A 12,363-nucleotide genomic window follows, 5' to 3' on the forward strand; every position below is an offset into this window, starting at 1 on the left:
TATACCAAACAGACTTATGACGGTTCATGACTTCTAAAGTACAAAATTACATTTATTGAATTATTGTTGAATCGGAGGTGTCTCATGAGAGATTTCTGATGTCATTCAAACTCTTCATCTGAATCTAATTGAATATATATATAAATGTATTGAGTGATCCGACGTGTTTCTAATCTATTCACGAGTGTACGCCCCGACAGTAATGTTTAATCACTGCGTTGACAAGCTTTTCAGGGCACTCGGTTAAGCGTTGTTCTCGGTACTGCCGATTGTAGAAATCCGACTTTCGCACGTATGTCCCCTTACGAAATTAGGCTCGAATGATCTGTAATGTTGATGTCGGGGAGACCCCGAAAATGAAATGAACAACCTCTGACGTACATAAACAAGGATATTTCCCTTGGCCTTCGGTCTCTAGGGTTATTACTTTTCTTGGGTTATGAAATACCCATGTTAACCTAAAAAAGGTCAAGAATTGTATAACGTACAACTGCTGATGTCAGAACACAGAAGATGAAATATACAACTAATGAGGTCAGAGCCCTAGGAATAAAAAATATACAACTACTGACGTCAGAGCCCTAGGAATAAAAAATACACAACTACTGACGTCAGAGCCCTAGGAATAAAAAATATACAACTACTGACGTCAGAGCCCCCGGAAGATGAAATTACAACTACTGACGTCAGAGCCCTAGGAATAAAAAAATATACAACTACTGACGTCAGCGCCTCGAAGATGAAATATACAACTACTGCCGTCAGCGCCCCCGGAAGATGAAATGTACAACTACTGACGTCAGAGCCCCCCGGAAGATGAAATATACAACTACTGACGTCAGCGCTCCCGGTATATGAAATATACAACTACTGACGTTAGAGCCCCGGGAAGATAATATGCATATGTATACCACTAAGATGAACGTTCTGATGTTCACATCAAAGATAACCGATGTACATATGATGACATTAGAGCCCCGAAAATGATGAAAGAGACTGAGACATCGACTAACAATCGCAGATAAACATCTATGCCTATGGAATGATCTGACATGCAAAGATCATACGTCATGGCAGCAACATTTTATCTTGACAGACAGTTACAGCAAACAGAACAGAATCACACATAACTCTTCAATGGAGAAGTTGAAAAATCAGTTTATCTTCATATATATAAGAGCCATGAAGTTTTCCCGGACATATTCACTCCAAACCATAACACTTTACCGTAATATTCAAATTTTAACGGAAACTTATTTGGTTTTAAATCAATAGCGAATGTTAGGAATTGGTTTTATTTTTCTATGAAAGTGAAAACAGCACGTAGATCATTAGTTCGTTAGTTGTGGTCCACTAATCTCGAATTTAAAATTCAATATTTGATCGGTTTCCATGCATGCGGAACGACACTCATATTACATCATGTAAGAGACATTTTCACTTTTATGACCTAGAAACGTATACGACCCAAATAAAATACAGATTTATCATTCTAACCGAACCAATAGGAGTTCGAGTTGAACGTATATCAATCAGCCAATTCTTTCCTGTCTGAAAAAAACCTGTTTTTCATTCTCTAGTTACACCCAGGCGATATATACTTACATGATAATTCGACGCCATCGATGCCGTATACTTCCATTTATAAATCCTCAGAAGTGAATTCTTATTATTTTAATCGTATCCAAAGGATTCCGGAGCTCACATTTTCACGGCCGTGCCCGGAGAGAACTTTCCCTCGTTATACGTCCTGGAAGCCCGGACAGAAGGCTATAGTGTGTTAGGTGTTCTGTTTACACAATGACTGCGCGACTCAACAGATCGGTTTTACATTACAACACTGGTACCAACTTGTTCTTGTCGAAAATACCGATAACTTGTGTTCGGTTTTTTTCTTTCACTTAGTAGGACATTTCCATAACTGGGTTTTTTCATTCATCAGATATGGTTTTCGGAAAGACTGATTTATGCATGTCAGTCACAAAGTTAACAGTGCTTTGCTATTCGTTGTCAACTGTGCGTTGATGTCTTGGCTACAGAGAAGTGCTTTGTACTTTTCTCCCTAACGCTCCCACCAAAATAATACAGTGTAGAGAAATTATAAATTACAAAGGCTTGTTTGAATTTCAATTTATTTTGCAGCCCTAGATATGCACCTCGTATTCACCACAATACTAACACCTTGTCGACAGCATCAAAAGACTTACCTGTATTCGACAGATCATCATCGAATTTGGCCGCCATGAATCATTTACTAGATTACTTGTACTGATTAGGACCTTATATCGCTAACGTGGACTTAACATTGCACAACAGCAGGGGTGGATAGAGAGAGGGTTTCTTCGCTTTAGAACAGACCCCCACCCCCAGACCCACCCCAGACCCACCCCTATCCCTCAACCCCACACCACCAAAACATGGATCCCCCATGCAGCAAAGAGTAGCAAGTTCTTATGTGTATATTTCTTACATAACACAAAGTATTTATTTCTGATAGAGTAACGTGTCACAGGGACATGAGAATTTATTACAGCTACATTTGGACATAAACTGAGATGGTCTGAAGAATTTTACACTTTTTAGTAGGAGTTTGGATCAGCTGAGTATACATAATCATTGGGGCGTTTACCGAAAATTGATATAAACCCCTAAACGTACTAAGACCACCTCAGTTTAGATACAAAGAAACATATCTGTAACAAATTGCCATGTCCCTGTGATACATATATATTACAAAGTACATGAGGTTGGGAGATTTTACTTAGCTGTTGAACACATGTTTTGAGTACATGAGGTTGGGAGATTTTACTTAGCTGTTGAACACATGTTTTGAGTACATGAGGTTGGGAGATTTTACTTAGCTGTTGAACACATGTTTTGAGTACATGAGGTTGGGAGATTTTACTTAGCTGTTGAACACATGTTTTGAGTACATGAGGTTGGGAGATTTTACTTAGCTGTTGAACACATGTTTTGAGTACATGAGGTTGGGAGATTTTACTTAGCTGTTGAACACATGTTTTGAGTACATGAGGTTGGGAGATTTTACTTAGCTGTTGAACACATGTTTTGAGTACATGAGGTTGGGAGATTTTACTTAGCTGTTGAACACATGTTTTGAGTACATGAGCCAACTTTATTACTTGAATTTCTAATTGACGGAAGGAAAATATAAATAATCGAGGTTTGCGGGTTTCAACGTATCGTCCATCTTGATTTCAATTGAGGCTGAAAGATAAGAGCACCTTATGTCATACACCCTCCCCGAATATTAAAACTTGAAATTCCGGTTTTAATAGCATATACATTTAAATGTGAGATAACTTTTAATGATCGATAAAGCTGAAATGTCAGGGACTTCAAAATAAGCACAATCAGATAAACATGGAAAATTTAATTTAATTAAATTTGAACGTTTTATTTTACGCCTTTATTTTAAGCATATCAAGCTTTTTTCAACTGATATCTATTTAGTACCAATGGAGAAAAACGTTCTGGCTACCACCATCAGAATATAATGGCAACCGGAAGTGTAGTTAAAACGACCTATATGGTTATAACGATCAGGGGTTGTAGTTGAAACGACCCTGTGTCTAACAACCCAAAGGTATTGTTATAGCGTCCCGGGTTTTGGTTCTAACAACCCGGAGTTGGAGCCACAACGTCCCGGAGTTGTGGTAAAACCGCCCCTGAGTTATAGCCATTACGTCCCGGAGTTGTGGAATACCGCCCCTGAGTTATGGCCATTACGTCCCGGAGTTGTGGAATACCGCCCCTGAGTTACGGCCATTTCGCCCCGGAGTTGTGGTAAAACCGCCCCTAAAGTATGGTCAATACGTCCCGGAGTTACAGCCATTACGTCCCGGAGTTGTGGTATTTTTCTGATATCTCTTAATTGTGGCTCCGTATCCTTCCTTATTCCGTGTAGTGTGATGCTTTGGTTTTTTTCTCCTTTAGGACGAAGTTCCAGGGAGGGCACATTTTGAGATAGATGAAATGCTGTGACCGCTTACGAAACAAAAACACCAAAGCGTTATGTATCACGCATTCAAAGGGAAATCACGATTCTGTGTTTCTCCGAGATATATATCCTGTTTTACGGTGTGAATTACACGACAATAAAGATGATGAAGCCATTGTTGTGTCGTCTGCTTCAGTCATAATGAAACGCAGGTATGGCGATTGATTTGTTTTCTCATAGGGACGCTCAAAATAAGGAAAATATTACAGAGAGAAACTCGAGCGCGAGAGGTCAACACGACATTTCGCCGTCATGTGACCAACATAATCCAATCAAACAGCCTGATATATAGATGATGTATAATAATAGTGGTTATTACGTGGTTGTCTTTCATTGTTTCGTGTAAACCCTACCAGACAGACATTTCCAATATCATGTACCTATCCTCTGTGGTTACATCTATGTTATCCTTACACTTACAGTGTAGAGATAACATGAACAGTCGTTATGAAATTGATAACAAACATGTCAGTTTCATGAAACAGGAATAGATAGCATGACCAATGAAATATTGGCAGACAACAGCAACATTTAAAAATATACAAAGCAAACTCAATTCAAGCATCGCTGCCTGCAGTAATAGAGTTGCTGTCAGAAAGCAACTTTCTGCACTGAAGTCTATCTCCGTTATAGCCGAATAATGACGGTCGGACAAGATACGGCGACAATTTCCGCGACAATTGACATTTTGCATAATTCCTCATTGACTGTTGCCATCGGCCCATGGTCAATTTCCTGTTTTCAAATATTCGTTCGATATTTTGAATGATTATCTCCATTGGCAACCACGGGCAATGCTGGTACATCGTTGTACAAGGTTTGATAAAACCTTTGATAAACCAATACTGCTGTGTACATGGATTCCGTCTCAAACCACCCAACAACCCGGCGCATGAATATTCGTGGCTGTAAGCGATGAAAAGAAAATCTGTTTGAAAAGCTCTAATTGTGAAACTATCCGCCGGCGCAATATCGACTTACTTCACTCTAATGCAAATTTTGTTTACACATAATAAGGTCCGGAAAAAGGGTCGGGATATTGCAAAGGACTGACAAAGATTCAAAATAACAGAAAAAAAAAACATTGCTGAAAGGGGGTTTATCGATCGAAATCCTCCTACAATAATATCATAAAAACCGTGACTGACCATACTCCGAATGTTTATTATCAAGTCAACACAGCAAACTTATATTACTAACACAGGTAAATTAGAGTTAAAGTTTCGATAGTGTAGCGATACATATAGATACGGTGGCTAATTGAGGACATCCTAAGATCTCGTTATAACGACTTAGTATCTCGTTATAATGAGTTAGTTTATCTCGTTATAACGACTTAGGATCTCGTTATAATGAGGTAGTTTATCTCGTTATAACGACTTAGGATCTCGTTATAATGAGGTAGTTTATCTCGTTATAACGACTTAGTATCTCGTTATAATGAGTTAGTTTATCTCGTTATAACGACTTAGTATCTCGTTATAACGAGTTTGTATATCTCGTTAAAACGACTTAGTATCTCGTTATAACGAGCCATACATATGGGTGTTGTACGTACGAAGTATTGTGTATACGTATGACCGTACGCGTACTTTCCACATACACCGAGACGAGAAAAAAAGCAGTATCACTTACCATCTTTCCTAACGAAACTCTCGACCTCCCCATCTTTCGTCATATTTTCGCCAGTTAATTGTACATACTAAATTATGTAAATTTTCCGATGGTTTCCAAGAGAATTCCACAATCGTGGTGAGTTTGTAATGTGCTTAGTATACAACCTATCATTATTATAAGTACAATGTTTTTGAACTGTATTTATGTGAAGTTTTAGGGCTAGCATTATTATACATACACAGATACAATCTACAACGTACATATACACGAACACATATATATATATAAATGTGTATCGCTACACCACCTAAACTTTATTGGCGATTTATTTCGGTTAGATACACACCCTTGGCAAGTAATGATACAATTAAAATGACATATTCATATTATAACCAGAAATAAAATCAACTAGCCTAGCTCTGCGCTTATATCAACCTTCATAACACCGACAGCTGCAATGACAGACATCGTATGATTTTAAAATAGATCCAACTGGTAGGCTTACACATACATTTAAATGCCGATAATCTAAACAATATCTACCATTGAAATACTTTAAATAACCTTCGACCACGCAAGGTATTGAAGTTGTTTTAAAGTCACCGTTTATATAGGTGGAATATAGACACAAACACAAATATATACAATTACACAATTTTACCATATACTTCGGTTTTGAAATAAATAAAAACTATTGCCTGTCTATACATCTGTGTGTACTAAATGTGTGGACCTTATCGCTAACATGTTACAGATGTCCGTCGGTAGTATATAGCTACTGATCACTCACCTGTCTTCAACCGGCCTCCCAGCGACCTCTGTAAAGTATCCTCGGATCCAACATTCTGCATCTGGGCACTTTTAATTTTAACACAATTTCTTCTTCTTTATTAAATCCTGTTTGGCACAGATGTAGCTCTCTCGCGCGTGTTGCTAGGTACGCCAGTCAGCCATGTTGGTATACGTACAAGCCGGATATCAACAGACGGTATCGGATCGTTAACTATATTGTACGTATTTACTCTACCGATCGACAGCGTACAATGGACAGATTTGTGAACGATTTAAAGTCTCCGCTGCGACACTTTTAATTACTCAGCAATTCTAAACAAATGCATTAAAGGATATCTTAACAGGGAAAACGAAAATAGACGAAATCATTTGCAAGTTATGACAGATTTCGTCAAGGATTTATAATCTCTTCAACTAGTCCTCGCTCTTGTCATCGCCTCTGAGACATTAAAGCGATATATAGGACTAGATGATTAGATATAACGATAACGATGATCTAGATCCGTGGGAAAAAAGAAAATATTAAATTCTGATAAAAAATACTGAGTTCGGTTCACAATTTTCACCATAAAATATTCAATCCACCAATATTTTCATAAAAGTACATATGACTTTGATTTTTTTTATGATATTTGATAATATGGACACGTACATCTGAATATCATAATTCATCTAGAACCTTAAATGAAAGTTCGGATTTTTCGGCCGAATACCCATGCCACTCAAAGCTTTTATACAGATTTGAGATGTTACACGTGTTATGTTTCGTGCTGTGTATATTCTACATTACATATAGTTTAGGCGGAGTTAGGTCCCTTTGTGGGTAAGAATATTCGTCTCCTAGATTTCAGCAGAGACTTACATATATACTACAATCAGAGACGTATTATACGTCTCTGCTACAGTATATGCGTCTCTGATTTCAGTGTATGCACAATTTGACTTTGCAAAATAATATGATGGCTAGCAAGTCTTTTAAAGATTAATAATAGCACTTACAGGTCGGGATTTGAGAAAGGAATATGTTGTATGAGGCCACTAATGTGGGAACTCCCTTTAGAATTCGGAACACAGAAGTGACAAAGTGAGGCCCGGTAGGCAGTGGGTTCTGTCCCTAGGCCGGGAAAATCAAACTCCTTATAATGTTAGTTGGTATTTCCTGCGACCGGATGGGATACTGTGGTAGGCGCCTTCGGCATGTGATTTTCAGTGAAGTAGCATTCTTAGGTCGGCATTAGGATAATATACAACATTTGATATAGCGTCCTATCTCGCTAACATAAGCCACTCTAAAGCGTTTTACACTGCATAGATATGCAGTTAATACAATTAGCATATACATTAATTAATTCATTTTTTTGAGGAATTCGCATGAGCTGCCTTATCGGGCGCTAACTACTAGTCCTATGCCACCTGGCGCATATCTCCATATGTGTGTATGCCTGCGTGTGTGCTGGAGATGTATTGTGTTCTGTTTTGTAGTGGGACCGTGCTTCCAACGGCATCTTTTATAGTGCCACCTCACTTGAATGCTACAGCACAGATACCGCAACCTCCACCCCAGACCATTGTATACTCCACCTGGGTTGTTGGAGTTGTGTATTAGTACATAAACATACACTGCCTCCAGCAAACACGCATACATAACGCACATCATGCAAAAGGCACGTCCTTAAATGACTGAAGCTGTTAATCAGACGGTATGTATAAATTTAACAGCAAATCTACAGAATCAATAGTTATTAAAAGAATATTGGGGCAGAACGTTTGTGAACTGCAAACTTTTATGCGATTTTTGTCCCGTGGAACTTAGTCTTGTAAGTTTTGCCTTTGAAATCGGACTGAGGAGAGTTTCTGAACTGCATATATNACGCACACTATGCATTGTATATTGTATATATATATATATTATTGCCCTTATATCATCGCGATTTTTGTCCCGTGGAACTTAGTCTTGTAAGTTTTGCCTTTGAAATCGGACTGAGGAGAGTTTCTGAACTGCATATATATATATAAACATTCTCGGACACCTGTACTGCAATGGGAGCTTTACAATGGGACGGATTCTTGTTTCAATGTTTGTTTCACGTCATTTAATGTAGCGTTACACTGTTTTTAACTTGTCGGTTTCCATGAAGCTATTTTCAGTGACGAGGATGTGCCTACATGTGTCTGTCGATTCGGACAAATAACGACAACTGAGCCATGTTTGAAAATTTGGTAAATTCAAATTATGAACAAAGAAAAGAAGCAAACCGGAGAGAAAAACAACAGGAAGAGTATAGTAAGCTATCGTTTTAATTTGTAACTGGAAGCATACTGCAATATCAACGCTATCCTATTGTTTTTCTTTGCCAAGTGTTTTTTTAAAGTACGTAGTTATAGGTCTAGTATAAATAAAACTCGTTCTAAAGCATTTTACTGTTTCTGTACGGTTCGACCAGATTCTTCTACGAAACGGATGCACGCCCCAGGATGAAATATCTATTTTGACCAGAGTTCGGCGAAGATCAAGTCTGAGCTTCCTTGAGCATTAGGCGTGATTCTTTTATCCCAAACTCTCGCATCAATAGAACTTTGCTTGCGTGAAGTCTGTATTGTTTGTTTAAACAAAACCCGCAACTGTTTCCCGAAATGCAGACTCCTATAATATACAACATATCAGATAACATTGGGTTACCGTTCCCATGCACCATGACAGTCGTCTGCAACGGTGGTCGTCTGCTATATATGTGTTATGGCCAGTATTTTTGTACTGTAGAACAGTCCCATACTCGCCAATTGTCTTGGCCTGCTTTCCCCGTCCGTTTGTTTCCAATTCATAAAAAAAAAAATGTAAGACAGCAGCACTAACGTGAAAAGACAAAAAAAGGTAGGTGAGTTTTATTGACCTGTTGGGACGACATTTTATTATTTCAAGGGGCGCTTTATAGGGAAAGGACAATATCTGTTACAGTTGATTTGAAACCCACATCCATCATTTAAAGGTAAAAAAATCAATTTCTTTTTTTTTCTAAAATCGATAAAAGCTGGCTCCAATACATTCCTTTGTATGCAAGTTCATGTAACACAACCAATACACTGTATTTGTGTGACATTTCAATGGCTAGTGCGATACGTACCCTGTCACCTTCATCTGACAATTCACCGGCGTACGAACTGGCAATAAAATCACTGTTGTGTTGTTGTTCTGGAGTATGGTCATGATCTTGCCCTCATAATCGTCGGCGACTATGGCGACGTACCATTATGGGCTGGTAATGACGTAAAAGATTCGTCTCTGCTCATTTTTTAAACGTGCGATCCGTTCATCTTTCGTCATATTGCTTGGTATATATTATTAAGCTTGGTGGATTCCAAAACCGCCGTCGATTCGGCTACGCTATAAGCGCATGTACATTTAACTGGTGTTATATACATGTATGAAATGATGGTCAAATCGACTATTACACTTGGTCATAGACGAAATTCTGTTTCAAAACAACTATTTCTGTACGGTTTTATATTGAGTTAATGGTTATACATGTATATCACACGGTAAACGCCAATCCTTGCCGTGTAGTTGAGTTGATGCGGTGGTAAATCGGCATAAATCGCACTTCTGTATATAATTAATGAAGAACCTATACCAATTCGTTTTCCGGACAAAAATGGCACTTCGAGTAGCATTGTTCACAGGGACTTGCGAATTTGATACTGCTATATTTGGACCTAAACTAAGGTGTTCAGAGTAACTTTACACGTTTTAGGGGTTTAGATTATTTCGGTAAAATGCCTCTCTCATTGGGGGATGGCATGTTTACCGAAAGTAGATATAAACCTCTTAAACCTACATTATTCTGAACACATTAATTTAGGTCCAAATATTGCTGTAACAAATCTCAAGTCCCTGTGGTATTGCTCTTTACATGAGCATTGTGAATATGGACTGGTAACTAGGAGAGTATTTGTAACCTCTAGCACACGTTATCAGACATCGTTAAGATGTTTCAAATATATCTTTATGAAACCGTTTTTGTACAAAGATACCATTGAAAGGTTGATTGAAATTCATTATTGCTTTGCCTTGACAGGTTCCTATTTCAACCCGCTCAAACATTGCATTGACTCTTCTCTCGGATCTGAACGGCATCTGTCCTGCCAACTCCTCGTCATATTTCTGTTGAGCTTGAGGAGGTCTGAACGCATTGATGGTAGCAGTAACTGTCCTAACAATGATAGATGTGGGTTTGCAACGAACTTGTCGAATAGTTTCCACTTTTCATATGTCAATGACAACTACTCTATGTAGTTAATATAACTTTGGCAACTACTTTGGCGCTGGGTACGGAATATAACGTACTCAGCGACTGAAAGTCTAACAGGATCAATGTTAATAGTAGTTGCATGCCCCTGTGGACCGAGTGGCTTCTTCTGAAGACCGTTGTTGCATTCCCTTTGTAAAGTCGCTTAGCTTTTCGCAGTCTAGCCATGCATCTTCGTGGAAAACTCGGTCAAATGGGCAAACACTATCTAAGATCACCCAACTAACGAACTGGGCATGAAGAGCTATACTATGTTGTGTATGTTGGCTGCGTCCTAATGGCGACCCTTTTCATGCATGGGTGATATTATAAGAAAGTCTGTATCAGGAAAATGACTAGAATGAACTTCAGCAATATATGATACGCATGTCCAGATACAATTTGTCCGTCCAACTGTTTTGTCATGCTCATAAAATACGGACCTGCTATGGAATGTGGTGGATTACTTACGTGCTTGATGCTTTACACAATGCTCCCGACACATATTTCGTTGAATGAAAGACACGTTTTCGTTTCTACCCAACTTTATTTGAAGATGCTGGAATCATTTTCAAAAATGATAAAAGTGATAAAAATGGTTCCCTTTGAAGACCTGTCCATATTGTAAAACCAAGTTAAAGGCAATCTTGTTTTTCCTTTTAACACAGGCTCTAATAATTGGATACTTAATGCTGCAATGGTTTAATATGATGACGAAATTTTGAATTCGGTAAAAAACCATTAAACCCTATTCGTGTGGAACACATTCCGACAGATTTTCAACAAATACCTTGAGAATAACAACAAATCTGATCACACTGACATTTGGACAACACTTGATCCAAAATGCAACTGTCTTCTACTTAGCAACGCATTTCCATTTTGTTTTGGATGTACTTGCAAGATCTTGGCAGTACAACTTTTGTGTTGAAAACTTCACTAGTAGATTCAGGTGTTCAAGATGTTCTTCGATTGCCATGAAAGATGTTCTTCGAATATTTCAATTGTATGTGACATTTTCAGCAGTGAAAAATCTTTTCCTAGTGACATTATTCTGTGTAAATTATAATTTGGATGACATTTATCTGAAATCTTGGACATGGCAAGATCAGTCCAGTCAAGGATGTATAAACTACTTCTTGACATAGAAATCCAACTGCTGAGACTGAAGTTAAATGTCACTCAATTATTAGTAATCTTATTTTTTTTATACAAAACCCTTTTTTACATGATAAATATAAACTTCTTGGACATTAAAAAACAAAATATGCACAATTCTGGAATTTGGGTTTAGTGGAATCAACACAAGAACACTGGTAATAGAATTATATATATTATTTCTTTATTCTATAAAAATGTACATTATATTACAATACATTACAGGCAAATGCCCCAGTTTAAAAAATAAATATACAATATCTGAAACAGTTACAACCTATTTCATCTACAGGTTTTATTAAATATGGTACCATTTACATTTTGATGGAATAATACAATAGTAGTTGAGTTGATTTTGAAAGTTGAGCCACAACATCAAAGAGAATTTGAAGCAACTTAGTACCCATGTTCAAAAGCTTTAACAGATGGAACTAGAATGATGAATTAAAGATTCTTTATTTAACTCATTCACCCCTGAAGTTTCATAATGAA

The 12,363-nt window shown here is 37.8% G+C and overlaps 1 protein-coding gene across 10 annotated transcripts in view; it reads right to left on the reverse strand.

Annotated features, from left to right (window-relative positions):
* The window catches only part of LOC110455726, a 73,988-nt gene extending 67,343 nt beyond the window's left edge, over positions 1-6,645 (reverse strand). For 3 of the 10 annotated variants that reach the window (XM_021506048.1, XM_021506045.1, XM_021506044.1), the window contains exon 1: positions 6,429-6,643. In XM_021506048.1, the coding sequence (XP_021361723.1) occupies positions 6,429-6,489 (61 nt within the window). In that variant the 5' untranslated portion in view covers positions 6,490-6,643. Of the gene's footprint in view, positions 1-1,605; positions 1,825-6,428 lie in introns of those variants that run through there. The other 7 variants (XM_021506053.1, XM_021506046.1, XM_021506052.1 and 4 more) reach the window with 5 other exon arrangements.
* Positions 6,646-12,363: the final 5,718 nt, after the last annotated feature.

This window comes from Mizuhopecten yessoensis, unplaced genomic scaffold (genome assembly GCF_002113885.1).
Source record: "Mizuhopecten yessoensis strain PY_sf001 unplaced genomic scaffold, ASM211388v2 scaffold8365, whole genome shotgun sequence".
Classification (NCBI taxonomy): domain Eukaryota; kingdom Metazoa; phylum Mollusca; class Bivalvia; order Pectinida; family Pectinidae; genus Mizuhopecten; species Mizuhopecten yessoensis.